At 50.9% G+C, this 17,292-nt stretch overlaps 1 protein-coding gene across 11 annotated transcripts; it reads right to left on the bottom strand.

Moving 5' to 3' along the window:
- Positions 1-3,568: 3,568 nt before the first annotated feature.
- On the bottom strand, positions 3,569-15,001 carry Lgals12 (galectin 12). Of its 11 annotated transcripts, none has more exons than XM_046445444.2 (9): positions 14,884-15,001; positions 12,719-12,807; positions 12,377-12,590; positions 11,452-11,571; positions 10,892-10,930; positions 10,310-10,336; positions 9,648-9,736; positions 7,010-7,160; positions 3,569-6,533 (listed from the first exon to the last, which is right to left on the bottom strand). In XM_046445444.2, the coding sequence occupies exons 1-9, from the start codon at positions 14,890-14,892 to the stop codon at positions 6,387-6,389; spliced, it is 885 nt and encodes a 294-aa protein (XP_046301400.1). In that variant the 5' UTR covers positions 14,893-15,001; the 3' UTR covers positions 3,569-6,386. The 11 variants fall into 11 exon arrangements, with proteins under 11 accessions (XP_046301400.1, XP_046301392.1, XP_046301393.1 ...); XM_046445436.2 differs by lacking the exon at positions 14,884-15,001 and adding an exon at positions 14,409-14,877; XM_046445437.2 differs by lacking the exon at positions 14,884-15,001 and adding an exon at positions 14,409-14,877 and having other exon boundaries at positions 9,648-9,733.
- Positions 15,002-17,292: the final 2,291 nt, after the last annotated feature.

Below are 17,292 nucleotides of genomic sequence, written 5' to 3'. Positions count from 1 at the left end.
CCTGGGTCCAAGGCAAGCCCATTTCCACAATGGAGAGTCCTCCCTCTAAGTAACATTGGGTAGGCTGACAAAGAAATTGCCATGCTTCATTCCTACTTGGCAATGGCTCTCAGCAAATTGTGTCATGTATGTACACAAATATGTCACAATGAAACCCCACTGCATGTATAATTATAATGGACTAATGAGTCCTCAAAATAATAAAATTTTAATAAACTATTGTTTTTCTACTAAAAAATATAGTTGGCAAAGTGTCACATCATGCACTTTAAACAAATAAATCTTAGCAAATGAGTACTAGAAGATCACCTCCTCAACTTATTAAAGGCCACCTACAAAAACCTAAAGCTAACTGTAAGTAACTGAAAAAATTAAATTCTTAGACATACATCTAACACCACATATATGCTGAAAACTAAAAATTCTGACTGAAAAAAAGACTGGGGCTGCAGCAATGTACTTATTAAACTTCCATCAACACCCAATGGGATTTATTCTGGGAACTTTAAGGTAGGATAACATTAGAGAGTCTTGTCAATTTTTTATCTGTGCATATTAATGGTACAGGATAACGGATTTCATTGTGGTCTAATTATACACACATATAACACGACTTGGTCAATTTCACTCCCCAGTTCCTCTCCTGACCCTCTCTTCCTCCGTCCTCTACCCTCAAGATTGCCCTTCTACTTTCCTTCTTCCCCCTCCTCCCTTCATATATGAGTGAAAACCTGATACATTTCCGAGCTTGACTTATTTTGTCAACTTGATGTCTCCAGTTCTATCCATTTTCCTACAAATGACATAATTTTGTTCTTTGTGGGAGAATAATACTCCATTGGGTATAGACACCATATTTTATCACTTATCCATTGACCTTGGCTGACTCCTTGACTTGGCTGTTGTGAATTGTGCAGTGATAAACGCAGGTATGCAGGTATCTCTAGAGTGTGTCGACTTTAATTCCTTTAAGGGTTCCACACCCAGGAGTGGAACAGCTGGATCTCCTGGTAGTTCTAGTTTTTTGAGGAAACTATACCGATTGCCTTAGTGGCTATACTAATGTACACCGACAGTGCATAAGGAATCCTTTTTCCTCACACCCTCACCAGCTGTCTAATACTATCGGAATTCTTGATGACTGATTGCCGTTCTCACAGGGTCAGGCAATTGGAATCTTGATTTGCGTGGATCTTATGGCTAAAGGGGGTGGACTTTTTTTTCATATAATTGTTGGCGTTTTGGGTTTTTTTTTTGTTTGTTTTTTTGGAAATGTCTGTTCAGTTCATCTGCCTGTGTATTGAACTGGTTACTATCATTTTTTTTCTTTTTTGAGTCTTTGGGGTTCATTATATTCTCTGGATAGCAATTTTTGGTGAGAGGAGCAGCTGGCAGAGTCCTGCTCCCATCCCACCCCTATCTTTCTGTTGTACAGAAGCTGTTTAATTTGATGCATCCGGTGATGCTTGTTGGTGTTATTTCCAGACCTAGAGGAGTCCTATTCAGGAAGTGCTTGCCGGCACCTGTATGCTGGAGCATTTCTCCTGTGTTTTCCTCTAGCAGTCACAAGCTTCTGGTCTTCCATCTACATCTTTGATCCTCTTAATATGCTTCATCTCATTAACAGATTGTAATGCTAATTTGAATTGTCAACTTGAATGGATTAAGAGATGCTGATGATTAAGAGGCTTCTGGATGTGTCAGTGAGGGCATATCCAGGAATGATTGGTGTGTGGGATAGTGAACTAAATGGAGACCCTCCCTAAGAGAGGGCAGTGTGGTGATTAAGATGGTGGCTTGGATGAATGAAATTTAGAAGAACAAGGAAGCAGCAACAGATGCAAGCTCTATTCTTGACCAGGTTCTTGATTGCAGACTGTGCCAGTGATTTTCCAGGAAGTTTCCAGAAGCCTTCAGTCTCGAGTAGCATAGCCCCGTTGATCCCTCTTGTTCTGGGGTTTGCACAGCTACTGGTTCTCTCAACTCCCTGGCCTGCAGACGGCCATTGTAGACTATCCACCTTCTGGTCAGGTAAGCCAACCTACTAAGTCCCCTTTAGAATCCTAATTCCTGTTGATTCTGTTCCTCTAGAGAATCCTGACAAATACACACATCAAAGAAGAGAAACTAAATTTGCTATATCAACAAATGCTGAAGATATCCAGTAAAACCTGACAGTCATTCATGATTTTTTAAAAATGGGGGGGGGGGGAACTTCTAGTGAATTGAAAAAAGCCAAAAAAATTTTTTTGTCCTAAAACTTTTTTCTATCCCCAGACTACCATAATCACCATATTTAATGGTGAAATATTAGTAACATTTCTCTAAATTCAAGGATAGGTCAAGGATGCCGGCTAACAGGCCTGTATTCAACAGTGGTCAGGACATCCTGGCCAATGTAGGGCATTTAGGAAAGGAGTGGGGAGGGTAGACTGAGTTGGGGGGAGGATATGATTAAAAGGAAGAAATCAGAAATCAAATTATTTTTTGAAAGTGGTATGGTTGTCTTTTTGAAGTACTAAAAGAATCCAGCCACTTTGCTAGAAACAAGATAATTATTCATAAATCAGGTACATTTGTGTACCAGCATCATTTTAATGTTGCTTTTTTTTTAGTTGTTGATGGACATTGTTAAGCTCGTTAAACTCGAATTCGGAACCCCCAAAAGACCACCAGAGACCAAGATCGATGTAAACAGCAAAGAGGTGTTTATTGCGAGCTAGCTCGGTCCTCCACACACACACACACACAGCAACTGGTGATGCTGAGAGGCCCTGAGCCCAGGGTTTGCAGCAGTTTCATACATTCTTTGGAGAAGGCAGGGACCCCCACATACACCATAGCATCTCTTAGCAAATCATCACACACCACGGGAAAATCAAATAACAACTCTAAAACATGATTAGCACATTCACTGGCAGGAACAAGTTGGGTAGGGGTGATTGGTTAGTACAAGAGGGGGATTCATTTGAACTGATTGGTTTAAGCCATGAGGGGTGTTCATGCTGAACTACATGGTTTCCCAACACGTTATCAACCACCATAAACTACTGGGAGGGTCATCTGGCATCCCAGGTATTTCCCTGTCTCATGCTGATTGGTGGCTGATAGGGGGTTGCTATGAATCCCCACCTAGCCTGAGTCAAGGACACCTGGCACAGCAGATCTCTCCTGTTATTTGTAGATAAACAACTTAGCGGGGTGGGAATGTGCCTAGGAGTGCTCTGTGGGTCTTTCCAAGGACAAAGGCCATGTCCCTTCTTTGGACAGGCTTTGCTCTGAGGTAGAGGCTGGTTTTTCACACAATGCCTTTATTTTATTTATTTATTTTTATGCAGTGCTGAGGAGCGAACCCAATGCCTCACATGTGCTAGGCAAGTGCTCTACCACTGAGCTACAGCTCAAACCCAACCAAGTATACTTTTTAAAAAGAAAAAAATATATATGAATATAGAAGGGAAAGGGAACAGAGGAAGGGAGGGGAGGAGGGAAAGGGGAAGTCCTGGGGATGGAGTAGAGCAATTTATGTTCTGTGTTGTTGTAGGGACAAACGAGGCAAGGCACCAAAGACAGCAGGAAACAGTTTTATTTGGCTACAGCCAGATTCAGAGGGTATAGCCTTTGCTGTAATCAATCAATCCCCTGAACCCCAAGTTCAGGGAACTTCAGGGTTTTATACCCAGTGTGTAAGGGGAGGGGCTCAGAAGTTCACAGTCTGCGGAAGTTCACATAAAAGCAGCTTTTTCTTTCACTGTTTTGGGCAAGTTAACTCTTCAAGGACAACACCTGAGAAGGGGAGAGCTTCTTCTCCCCTTTCTTTCCTCCCCCTGCCAGCTGTTACCATGGAGCCTAATTGGTAACTTAAAAATGTAGACATCTCTGTGAAGCCCAGCCCAAGGCCAGAGGCCTTGTTTGCACATTTCTTCAAAGTACTATGCTGGATACGTTTGTGAAAACTAGTAAGGGGGTGTCCAGCACCTGGAGTGCTGGTATCTTCTCAGCCAGTGGCCAAGTAAACAGGGTGGCACGAAAATAGGAAGTTTATCTACATTGGACTCTTTTGCTGACACTCCTAAAATTAGCCATGGTGAAGAGGGCTTTTCTGTGGAGAAAGGGGGCGCCACTTCAGTGATTCTATGATCATGTCAGAATGCACCCTGAGATTCTGAATAACTATAAAGCACTAATAGTAAGCTATAAAGGGCCTGAGCATGAATATAATTACCATTGTGCCAGGTGCTGTTAAAAAATTAAATACATAAAACTTAATTGATACATATAAAAGATGACCTCAATAAATTGGCAGAGGCACTATGTTTATGGTTGACACAAAACAATGTAGAGATGCATGTCCCCTGCCCCAAAAGTCCACACAGTCAATTCAATTCCAACCAAACCAAACCAAACAAAAAATTATATTGGTGGAAACTGAAAGGTTTATTCCAAAAATTCTGGTGGAGAATTAAAAGGTCAAAAACAGCTAAGAACATCTGGAAGGCCTATGGTGTTGTAAGGTTTACTTTAAGGGGATGAGGACCCAGGACGGGCTCTGCACCCAGCTCAACAGGCTGGGTGGGGTTGAGCTGCCTGCTCCCTGCTTTGCTTGGGCCTGGGGATCTGCCTGCACCTGGCTCTTCCACCCTGCCGCAGTCTGGCTGGGCACAAAATAACCAAGCCACCACACCGCCTTGTAGATTCAAACAGTAACTCTTTATTCCTTGAACTCTCACCCGCACTCTACACTCGCATTCTGGGAAAATCCACACCTCCACCAGGCTCTGCATCCCCAAATACTCTCTGAATCCCGCAAGAACTCAACGGGAACTCCAGGAGCAGGCGGGCACCTGAGGCAGCAGGATATGCCCTATTCCCAGCAGGGTCCACCTTAAACCTGGACCCACCCTAATCCAGCAGGATCCTCCCTAAACCCGGATCCACCCTGGTCCTTGAGCAGGGTCACCTTTCTCAAACATTCATGCAATGTCACTGCAAGTGACCTGGGTCCAAGGCAAGCCCATTTCCACAATGGAGAGTCTTAGCTCTAAGCAACATTGGGTTAGGCTGACAAGGAAATTGCCATGCGTCATTCCTATTTGGCAATGGCTCTCAGCACCACCCCTTTATCTTCTCCTCTTTGACCTGGACCTTATCCAGAAACCTGTGCCTCAGTTTCTAGGTGGCCACTTGTCAGTTATCTTTCTCATTGATTGCAAGTTTTACAGGACTATAATCAGGGCATATTTGCTATGGAATCTCTGCTCTGGGGAATGTACTAAGATTTTTCCTGGTCAGCCTTGGAAAGTGGATACAGGGCAGGATATTGAGAGCATTGCTCTCTGTGTGTAGGGTACCAATTCTTAAAAGTACCTATTCACCTCAGCTGTTTGATTATATGACTCAAATTCTCTATATCCTTCCTTTTTTTCCCCTGTTCTATTTAATGTGCAAAATACAGTCACGTGTCACTTAATGATGAGGACAAGCTCCGAGAAATGCATTGTTTGCAATTCTGTCATTGTGGGAACACCACAGAGTGTCCTCCACAAACCCATATGGTCCAGCACAACGTGCACAGCCTGGAAGACAATCTCGTGGGACCTCCATGGATTGTGCACCCAGGTGAATGACATGTGCTCCTGTGGCACGTGACTGTACTCAGGAGCTATGGCACCTTGTGGCTAACTGGCAGACATGGGGTTCTCTCCCTTTCTGGGCTGGTTGTCAGCGTGCTTCTCTGAAGTGTGGCCCTGTGACTTACTTTGGCCAAAATCATGAGCAGCTGTGCTGCGTGTCACTGTGGACGAAGGCTCTGTGAGCCCAGGCAGTGGGAGAGTAGATGGTGTGCGTCAATCCTGGGCCGGGGCTTATGAAATCAGGGCGTCTTGTCTCTCCTTGGCTTCGCAGTGGCTGAAACCTAGACAGGGCAGCAGCAGAGCTCCAACCACAGACCAATGCCTGTGCCCTGGGCATGGCAGAGTGATGTCGAAGACAAGGCCTGGGACTTCCAGGGGAGGAGGGGCCACTTCCCCAAAACCTCTAGATAAGAGTGAAAACAATGTCTGAATTCTTTAAAGTGTGTGTTTTAGTCCTCGTGTTAGGCCACAAAACCTGTCCGCCTGAGGGGACTCTAGGCCCTGAAGGAAGATGGAGCCCAATCCGGGCCCCTGGTGTAGGAGCAGAGTTGGGGCCACCTTTACACCCAGTGCCTCCTCTACTGTAGGCCCAGCTCCCCTGCAGAGTTAGGCTTGTGACCCGGAAGTGAGCCAGGCCTGACATGATGGTGACAGGAGGACAGTTTAATGAAGGCAGCAGAGTGGGGCCCCACCACAGGCCCTGGGAGTGGACTGGCCATCCTCTCTCTGGCCGGGGTCCCTTTGGAATCCTCCTTAGTAATGGACACAGTAGAGTTGGATGCTTCCACTGATGCGGACCTCCCGCAGCCTCTCCAGGGTCTGCTGGTCCAGGTTGGTGGACCCCAGCGGCTGTCCATTGAGTGCCAGCTTCAGCCCTCCCTCCTGGCACAGGAGCAGCACCTGGTGAGGAGGGCCTGAGTGGGTGTGGGACTCCAGGCAGACCCTCCCTTCCTGCCTGCTGTGCTGCCCATCAAGACCCTCTTCCCTTAGAGGAAGGCCTAGATTGTCACCAGTGCACTATGACCTTCCACAGAGCTCTTAACTGACCCTGGGCCTAGTTGGCCTTCTACAACTGGGCTTGCTTCATGAAGCGGTTTTCCACTCTGGCCGCATGTTGGAATCATCAGGGGAGCTTTTGAACAAAAGGATGCTGGGCCCCACCTGCATTCATTATGCCAGAGTTTCTGGGCACAGGAACCTCGGCATCAGTGTGGAGGGCTGAGGGCCAATGCCTAGATGTACCCTCTGCTGGGCTGGCCTGGCTTCCTGGCCCCATGACATCTACCCTGCCAGGATGTGCCCCAGTCTCCGACCACTTTGGGAATTCAGCTGTGGTCTCCCTCCTGGAGGGAAGTGGCTGCTAGGATCAGACCCACCTCGAAGAACCGCTGGGGGTAAAAAAGGAAAGGGGCTGAGATGAGCTTCTTGAATCCCCAGGGTGAGACCCAGGCCAGCGTTCTGTCTGTGAAGGACGCCCTGAGCATCACAGGAGTGCGAGAGGCCTCATCCCTCAGGCTCAGAGTGAACCTGCAGGAAAGGCCAGAGAAGGGGATTGGCCTCCATTGCCTCCATTGCACACCCTGAGGGAGCAGCAGGGCTGTGGGAAGATGCTTCAGAATCCAGGGCTGGGCTCCTCCCACAGGCTCAGGGCTGGATCCTGGGACCCACCACAGCTTAGAGGAGTGGAGAGAACAGGAGGCTTAGACCTGAGTTTGGATCCCCGGGTTGCTGTCTACTGACTGGAGGTCAGGGGAGTTTCCTGGCTTAAGCCTCAATTCCTTCTCCTGAAAATGGGTGATCATGATGATAACAATAGTAGCTAACCTTTACTGTGTGTTTAATTCTGTGTCAAGTGTTGTCTTCAATATTTGCAAGCTGCCTAGTGGTTAGAGCCAAGCTGGGGCAGTTCCACCCTAACCCTGCTGCTTTCTAGTCCTGTGATCGAGAGCATGTCACTTAATGACTCTGTGCTGGCTTGTGGAAATTTAGGGATGGTAACAGTGCTGTGTCTGTTTTCTGGGGTTGTTGTTAGAATTAAATGAGTTAATACATGTAAAGTGTTACTTAGAACAGTGCCTGGCACATAGTACTGAAATGATACCTTTCATTTGAAACTATTATTACATAATACAAAATTTACCTCTAAAGGACAGACAGACACACACACACACACACACACACACACAGAAAACAAGCAGGAACCCAAAAGGTAATATACCTGAAGACTAGTAAGTCCCTGGAGCACAGTAGGGGTCTTACAGGAGCCAGGGTTTGCCTTTGCCTTAATCCTCACAAACGGCCTGAGCTGAGAGGTTTATGAGCCCACTTCAGTGGTGAGGACAGCAAGCAAGGGGACTGGCTGCTTTACTATGAACAACGGTGCAGCCTCAGACTGCGACGTGAACCAGGATTCATGACTCCAGATTTTGGGGGGCTGGTCTTTCTATGCCTGACATCTTCCTCTCAATAGCACCCCCAGACTCTGTTCCATGACTTCTGAAGGGACCCTCTTTGAAACACCAGCCCTGCAGCTGCTGTGGGCTGGATCCCAGCAGAAGCAGTTGAGAGCAAGAGAGAGGGATGCAGGGGGGTGGGGGGCAGTCCTAGAAGCCTCCTGGGGAGGGCCCCTGGGACTTCCATGGATCCCCACCAAGAAAAGGCCGCCCGTGTTTCCAGCTTTGGAGAGGAGAAGGCAAGGGCTTAGTGTTGGGAAGGAGCCTGAAGCAAGGTGCTGAAGGATGCCCAGGGGCGCAGCTGGAGGACCTGGAGGAAGGTTCTGTGGGGCACAGTACTCTCCAATTTCAAATTCACTCCATATTGAAAAATAGACTTTATGTAAAAGAGGGTTTTCAACTTCTCTTTAGAACTCACCAGAGGATCTGGCATGACTGGGCCCGTGGACATATTCTTCCCACTTCACACCCTTCCCACTCTGGTCCTCCCTACTCATGTGGCCAGTCTGACCTCTGAGGACATGTGCATTCACGGCCATTGGGAAATGGCATTCAGGTTATTTGCTGTGTCACTAATAAAAATGACATGATCTGGAGAAGGATATGAACCTGGCCACATGCTCCAAGGTCTGGGGAGGGAGGTGTGGTCCTGATCTTGGAGCACCTTATCATTTCCCATCACCTTGACATTAACATTCTCCTTTATCTGATAAGGAAACTCAGAGGTGCAGTGACATTCCCAAGCACACACAGTTTACAAGAGTCACTCCTGGCTCTGCAAGGCCTTGCTACCCATGATGTGCTTCATGCCAGCTTCGTAAGTGTGACCAGGAGCACTCAGGGCAGGGTGTAGCACCATCAGCAAGTTAAAAATAAATGAAAATGAAGCTGAGAGCCGAGAGGATGGTGCCCCCACTCCCCTCCTCTGCTTCCCACACTGTGGAGCACTTACCGCGGGTCAGGTACTATTTTAAGAACCAACCTGAGATCAGTTTTATTATTACCCCCTTTACAAATAAGGAAACTGAGGCATGGAGAGGAAAAGTCACTGCCCTAAGTTTGCACAGGTAGTAAGAGTGCTGGCAGTCTGGTTTCCCAAAGCCATAACATCCAATACCTTTCTTCCAGGTAGGCGGGCAGGCCCTTGTCTAGTTAGATTTGAGCAGACTGTCAGGACTTGATCGCCCCCTGGATGACAAGCAAGGAAGCGCAAGTAATGGTCTCCCTCCCAGTCCTGGCTTCCAAGTACTAGCTAGCCCTCCTCTCTGGGGTGTTTTGGCTCTTTCCTAAACCAAGCATGTGTCACTCTGGGAGGCCACCTCCTCTCTCTGGGTCTCTGTCTGTGTTTCCCCTGGGATCCAGATGCAGGGCTGGAGGCTTGACCAGAGGCACCAGGAGGGAAGATGTTACTGCAAGTGGGGCTGCTGGTCCCAGCCTGACCTTCCTAAGCTCTGTGACCTTGGGCTTCTTACCTGCTGCTCCTCCGCCTTCCCATCTGTAAGAAGGGGTGACATGGCAGTGCTGGGAGGTTAAAGGAGGTGATGCTTGGTTGGATACTTACTCCTTTGGCTCTTGCAAGACCAGTCCCCGAACTATGATGACCTGCCCCGGCCAGAGGCCCTGAGGAAGAGCACGTGAGCAGGGCACCTGCTGAAGGAACAAGGGGATGGCTGTGAAGGCTCTGGAAGGGTCTCCTGCCTCTAGGAACACCTGTGAGGGCTACTGTCAGGGGCCAAGGAAGCGCACGGGGACAGGCGAGTTTCTGCCATGGGCTTGCAGCAGGAAGTGCAGCTCTCTTCATTACTAAACCCCTGCTGCTGGCCTGCTGAGAGCTTCCCCTGCCCCCAGGCTGAGCTCAGTGCTCCAGTGTCAGTGCACCATGTGCTTCTCCCATGGCTGTGTCCTGAGCTGCAGTGGCTGCATGGAGGGCTAGGACCAGCTTGTCCCTCTGTCGTAGAGCCTGGCACTGGCCTGGCACACAGGACATCAAATATCTTTTTGCAGAATAAATGGAGAAAAGGTCAAATGAAGGTGGAGTTTCAGCTGCAGCTGCCTGGCTCACCCACAGCCTGCAGGTTCCCATAAAGCAAGGGAAATCCTGAGACCAAGGGCATTTCCCACCACAGGGAGCTCCTCGGCCTCCTATCCAGGTGTCTTCCCAGGCCTGAGGGAGCCCAGAAGAGGCCACACCTCCAGGGGACACAAGGAAGGAGCTTCACTCACCAGCCTGGGACTCTGCAGCAGGAAGGGCTGTCAGGAAAGAAAGGGGCACAAGGAAGCCCTTGGTCATGGGCTGGGAGGGACCCTCTTGCCATTATCCTTCCACACTGGGGTTGCTTTGGTTGTGTCTCTCAGAGCAGCAGGTGAGCGACTGGAGCCCCAGTGGGATCCTCCTGCGTCCGGAGGCCCACCAGCTCTGGGGAAATGGGGGAGAACTGGCCAGTGGGTCAGTCATCCCACACCTTGACCAACTTCTGTCACACAAGGCCAACCCAGCCACCTCTCAGGGTCACTCTGAGGATTGAAAGCTCCAAGCAAAAGTCATCTCCCAGTGGGAATTATGGATCCTGGCCCCTCCTGCCAGCCGCCCATCCCCCCCTCTCCCTAAGCTGGCCCTGGAGAAGGGTTGGGAGAGCCACATCCATGCTGTCCTTGGGCTGACAGGAGCCAGTCCTATCCATGACAACCACAGCAGGAGGGGGGCCAGCTAGGCTCAGTGTAGCTGCAGGTCATGCAGGGGGAGGAGGAGGCTGACCCCATGAGTCTTGACCAACCACAAGGCCAACCTTGCCCCCAGAGACTCACGTATCCAGTGGGATACTCTCTGCTGCCCTCCACAAATGGCTGTCCAGAAAGAGAGGAAAACAATTCTTAAGGCCACCAAAGCCCAGGAGCCACTCATCTGGCCCCCACCTGCCCTGCCCTGCTTCCCACACAGCTCCTCAGTGGCTCCTGAATCTGGTGTGTTGAACCAACCAATTCTAGGCCACCAAAGACTTCCTCAATGAGACTCTCTGGTGACAGGTCACAAAGATCTGCGTTTTTAATAAATCCATCGGGAGAGAATGACAGAGCAGGCGAGCTCAGCCTGTTTGGGCCCCACATGCCGGTTCTTTCCTTCTGTCCTTAGCTCCTAGTGTAAGCCAGACCCCACAGCCAGCATGGACTCCTGCCACCAGCTCCTGGCCTCCCTTTCTACTGTCACCTTCTCATGCACCTCCCTCACATAGGACACCTGGGCTATTTCTGACCTACAGGCCTCCTCTGTCTGCTGCTCTGGGGTAAGTGAGAGGGTCCCAGGTCTGCCCAGGAGTCAGAGGAAGGCAGAGACCAAGACCCCGGGCCTTGGCCCCAAGGGAACTTACACTAATATTCAGGAACCCAACGGCCTTCACCAAGATGTCACCAAATATGCCCAGGGTGTCCACCCGAGACAGTGGGAGCCGGTAGCGGTAGTGGAGAAAGTGCCTTCCGTTTACACTCACCTGGAGAGGCAGACAGCACCAGGCTCAGCAGCAGCTGAGCTAGGCTGGGCTCATAACTGTGTCCCAAGCTCTGCAGGCACCTCTACCTGGAGACTGCCTCTGTGGCTTCACACCAGCTCTGCAGCGTAAGGACACTTACAGATGAGTTTAAGAGAGCTTCCAAGGTCACAAAGCTAGTAGACGGCAGAGCTGGCCCCGTCAGTGCCCGTCCCTGTCCCCGAAGAAGCCCCTCTCCTCTCAGCAGGCAGAGAGCATCATTGCTGTCCCCACTGACAGGGAGGACACCAAGGCTGAAGAGGCCGGTGCTGTCCTATCCTCAGTCCCTCTCGCCCTTCCCGCCTAAGCTGTCTGAAGACCCTCTCATCTTTCTGGCAGGCATCCGTCTCAGAGGCCAAAGTCTAGTGGACAAGTCCCCTCTCCCTGTCCTGTGCAGCTGCTGTAAGATGGGGGTGGATTCCATGAGTGAAGACATCAGTGGGCTTAGAGGGGCAGGGTGTAGCCCAGGGCAGAGCGCCCGCTCAGCACGCACAGGCCCTGGGTTCAGCCCCAGCACCCCCTGCCCCTCCCCTTGAAGGAAAGGCCTTGGAGTCAGCTGGCTTTGATGTGGCAGAGGGGGCCTCTCCACACCCAGACTCCATGGATGTCCAGCAGCCTGTGGGTGCAGGGAGCCTGGAACCAGGTGTGGCAGCTCCTTGGTCCTCTCCTCACAATGCCACCCACCACGGTGACAGGGGGAACTGGCTGAGGGAAGGATGGGTGCAAGGAAACAAGCTCAGGACCCTCGACGCCTGTCCCTTCCATTCACCTTCACCTCCTCATTCCCGAAGAGAAAGAGGATGAGGAAGCTGGCCCCTCTCTGCAGGGCCACGCCAGGCCAGCGGGCCTCCCTTTGCCAGCATCCACTGTGCAGGGTGTTGCAGATGACATGGGGCTTGGTGGTGTGGAAGCGAGGGTTGAAGTGGATGGCGATGTCCGGCTGGGGGTACAGGCTGCAGCCACACTGGAAGTCCACCTGAAACCTGAGGGGGAGGGGCGGCTCTCAAAGTGCTGTCTGGTCAGAGACCCACAGAGATCCCAAAGGCAGACAGGAGCCCCCAGCTCGACGCTGCTGAAGCTGGGCTCCAGCTCCCCTGGTCCCCCCCCTTACCTGTGGGCACGTAGAGGGACCACTCCCTGCAGCATGACCATCTTGCCTGCGTGCAGGCCACCAAAAATGGTTGTGACATACGGAATCACCTGAATGAGGGAAGAGACCCATGCTTTCAGGTTGGAGAAAGACCCGAGGGACCCCATGTCCAGTGCGTGGGGAGGGACAAACAGGACAACTCCACTTCCCTACCCCAAACAGAACCTGTCCTTACAGGAAAAAGTCCTTCCCTCTAAAATCCTCCGCCAACTGCCTGTCATGGACGAGTCTAAGCTACATCACACTGGGGACGCCCCTTCAGTTCCCTTGCAGCCAGCTAGCTGTCCCTAGCTCTTAGGACACAACAGGCTGCTGTGTCCTCAGTGAGACTTGTCATTCACTCAGTGCCACCTGGTGCCCAGAGCCTGGTACTGAAGTTTCTTGGGACAGTTTAATGGCCAGAGAGGGAACTGGAGGCAGAAAGAATGGCAAGTTGGAGCTGAGAGCTGACCCTATGTGGAGCCCTGAAGGGGACCTAACAGTGGCCCTGCTGCCCTCCTGGTCCCTTTCTCCTGGCCTTCCTCCCACCCCCCACACTCTCCCAACCCCCTGCCTCTCCTGGCTATTCCTCCGCCCTCCCTCCACCCTGATGCCTTCTCCAAGCATCATCCTCTTGGTGCCTGAGTTATTCCTTCCCTCCCCTGTCCTCCCAGGGCACTTTGTCCACAGGGCTGCCTTGGCCCTTGGGCCCTGGTGCAGCGGGTCTGGCTGGCTGCTTTCCCTGGGAGGCCACAAGCCCCTCCAGAGCTGAAGCCTGCTCTTTCCCTTGTTGGGCTCAGGCCCAGCCCAGCACAGTGAGGTCTCTGCAGAGCTGTTTGCAGAAGGAGTGTGAATAGCAGAACAGGGCGCCTTCATGCACTGCTGCCAACTCCCAGCAGTGCACAGAAGCCCAAACCAGCCAGAAAGAGCTGAGTCCCCAGCGCTGCCTCCTGGTGACAGGCTCCAGCCTGGGAAGCAAGTAGCCCTGGGGCCCTGTGCAGCTGCTTCAGCCCATTATTCAGGCTTCTGGGAGGAGCCCAGGGCCCCCTCCTGTCAGCATGCCCCTGGCCACCCACAGCTTAGCAGGGCTTCAAGTTCAGTGGTTTCCACTTCCCAGGCCCAGGCAGCGTGTGTAATTAACTGAGCTGCCCTTGGGAGGAGAGGGCCAATTAAGGGAAAGTGATAATTAGTGCTTGCTAGTGGGGGTGTCCCCTGGGGGGTGGGGGGCAGCCTTCTCTAAGCATTGCCTGGCTTCAAGTTCTCATGAACAGGAGGAGGAGGAGAGGGACCCCCCACCCCCATCTCTGACTGGGAGGTTCCCCTGGAACTGTCCCTTCCAGGCTGGAGTGAGGCTACCCTTCCTACTAATCAGCCTCCCCTTCAAAGATCGCACCCACTCCCCATTCCTGCTGGCCTCCCAGCCCAGTAGGGCGCAGCCTCGGCTCCCAGGCTTCACCAAGTTAAAATGTCCATCAGTCACTCACATTCAATTAGCTGCTCAGCCACTGTGCTAAACTCAAGAGAGCCTTCCAGAACCCTGGGCAGGTCCTGGGGAAGCTGGGCCCAAGACTGAGGTCCTCTCACCCCACCCCCCCCACGCAGGAGGAGTCCGCCCAGGAGAAAGGGAAGACCCCTGAGACCCGGGAAGTCCCAGGTGAGGGCAGCTGCTCACCGGGTGGAAGACTGGCGGCTGCAGGATGAAGCAGTCAGGAATCGGGTCCAAGTTTTCCCCAGGTGACATGAGGGGCAGGGCCACTCCTTTTGGGGCTGCGGATCCTGATTCCAGGAGCCCTGCTCCCCTGGATGGGCTCACCTTCCCCTGCCAGGTCCTCAGCGTCCTGGGAGCTCCGCAGCTGTTATTAGTCTCACCTGCGCTCTGCAGGGGCCTAATGCCACCTGGAGCCCATCTGTGGGGCAGCGGGCCACCTGCAGGGCCACACCCGCCCGGTTCTGGTGAAGCAGGACAAAGCCTGCAGCTCTGGCTGGACTGCGGTCGTCCGCGGAAACTCCGTGTCGCGTCCGGGGTGGGACGCTGGCACTAAGCCCCCAAGGAACTGGGCCCCTGGGTCTGAGGCACGTGATCACTTAGAGGGAAGCCAGAGGCTGGCCTCTTTGGGACTGGGAGGATTTGTGTTTTCGGGGCTCACCGGAGTCATCACCGGGTCAGAGCAAGGGCTGGGACACGTGTGCAGGTTCCCGCAGCAGCCCCGCCCCCAGCTTCCTGGACAGCCTGGGGCGGCTTCCCATCCTTCCTCCCCTGGCCACCGAAGGTCTCATCTCTTTCCCTCATTTCCCTGCCCTTTCTCCTCTCTTCTTTTTCCAAGTTTTATAGTCCCCCGTGACTCTATTTCAGCAACAGCTGTACTGCCAAGGAGCAGCTGAGGTCACAAAAAATAAATATATAAATAAGTAAAAGAAAAGAAAGAGCAGCGAGAAAGGGGAGGGAGGCAGGGCCCCCTGAGCTCAGGGAAGGCAGGGAGCTGCAGGGGGGGCAGGTGGCTGCACCTGGGAGACCTGGATTCTTGCTCAGCCGCTGACACATGCACTGTGTGCCCTTGGGCAAGTCTCTTCACCTCTCCGGGCTTCCTTTGTTCACTTGAATACAAACAGGGGACCCCTGCAGTGTCTCACAGCAGCCCTGTGTCTGAGATTGGCCCAGACCTTGGTGTTTTAGGAGGGCCCTTCAGTCCTCTTCAACCTTCAGGAAGACTTGCCCTTTAAACCACAAAGGACAACAAAAATTATGTCCTTTGCAGGAAAATGGATGGAACTGGAGAACATAATTTTGAGCAAAATAAGCCAGACTCTAAGAAATAAGAATTCATATCTTTTTCCCTCACATGTGGAGGCCACAGGAAAAAAACAGGGGAAGGGAGACCAGGATAATGGAAGGGTGACCAGTAGGATAAAGGAGGAGAGCAGGGGAGGGACAAGGGGCGGGTGAAAGGCTACCAGGGAGTCAAACTGATCAAACTGTGTTTCTATGTGTGTGCAAATATACCACAGTGAAACCCGTCATCCTGCATAGTTCAGAGGCACACACACACACACACACACACACAGAGTAGCAAAATTCAACTCTAGGCTGAGTTGGGAGGTCCCTGGATCTGACCACAATGTCTGACTTGGCAGTGTAGAATTCCTGGCAGGACCAGCTGGGCAAAGGGTCAAGTGCATGGGGCAAGAGTCAGCAGTTCCTGGGCTGGAAGTGAGAGTTCACGAGGGTCCTGGAGCCCGTGCTCTTTGGCAGCCTTCACAGCACTTGGAAAGTTGTTGCAAATGCAAAATTTGGGAGTCTCCCCCAGCCCCCCCCCCCCCCCCCCCCCCCCCCCCCCCCCGTGAAGAGGGCTCTCTAGAGACGAGGCCCAGGAGGGAATGTACTTGTTAGCATGGGAAGCTTCGGTTCAGGGCAAAACTGACAGGGCTTTGGGTACTGAGCCCAGGAGTTTGTCCAGATCCTGCAGCAGAAGGTGCTTCTATGGGGAAGTTCCATCAGGGGTGTGTTCAGGAAGAGTATCTACGCACACTGGGAGGAAAAACCAAAGGTGGAGACCAGTTGAGCAAGGACATGGAGCTCTGCATGAAAATCACACCTGGATCCTGGTCCCAGCCTCAGCATCACAGATCTTGTGACCCGTGGTCAGTGGCACCCTTTCCTCCTCCAAGATTCAGTTCTGTTTGCTAAGAAATAAAGAGACAGGATGCATTAATGTGTACGGCTTCCGTAACAAAATAACACCGATTGGTGGATTAAGCAACAGAATTCCATTTCTGAATGTTCTGGAAGCCAGAAGTCCAAGATCAAGGCACAAATGCTATGTAAACAGTTGCTGTATTGTTTAGAGAATAATGACAAGAAATAAAGTCTATAAATATTCAATAAAGACACAATTTTTTGATTTTTGCAATTTGGGGGATCCAATCTGGACCTTGTGCATGATAGGCAAATGCTCTACTACTGAGCACCTACTCAGCACCTAATTTAAAAAAAAAATTTTTTTTCAATCTTTGCTTGACTGAATTCAAGTATGCAGAACCTGCAGAGATGGAGGGCTGACTGTATATCTAAATAATTATAATTGACTAAAGATGAATATCAAGAAAATACAAAGAGCTCCTGAAAATCAATAAGAAGATAATTTCCAAGTATTTTCCAATACTATGTTGTGGATTTTCTCTTAATACAATGTCAAAACAAACATCCCAGATAGACAAATGTGCTTTGGAACCCCATTTTTAGGTGAACGCATTGAAGTCCACTGCTTTGATCTACTAGAATTTATTCAACCATTTCTTATTAGTGTTTCCTATAGAGATATAGCTCAGTGGTACAGCACCCTGTGTTCAATCCCCTGCCGGGAAAAAAAAAACATGGAAAAAGAAAACGAATTAATAAATTACAGTTCTATACAACAATACATGTATATCATGGAAATGACTTTGAAAGAAGAACGTTGCACAAAGCAAGACACAGCATGATACCATTTCTCTTCATCTGTTTGGTATGTTATAAGAGAATAACTTATGAACAACAAGAGATTTATTTCCTGCAGGAG

Source organism: Marmota monax, unplaced genomic scaffold (assembly GCF_021218885.2).
Source record: "Marmota monax isolate L192 unplaced genomic scaffold, Marmota_monax_Labrador192_F-V1.1 WCK01_AAM20220418_F8-fsc00038, whole genome shotgun sequence".
Classification (NCBI taxonomy): Eukaryota; Metazoa; Chordata; class Mammalia; order Rodentia; family Sciuridae; genus Marmota; species Marmota monax.
This window is presented reverse-complemented; position numbering and strand designations above follow the sequence as displayed.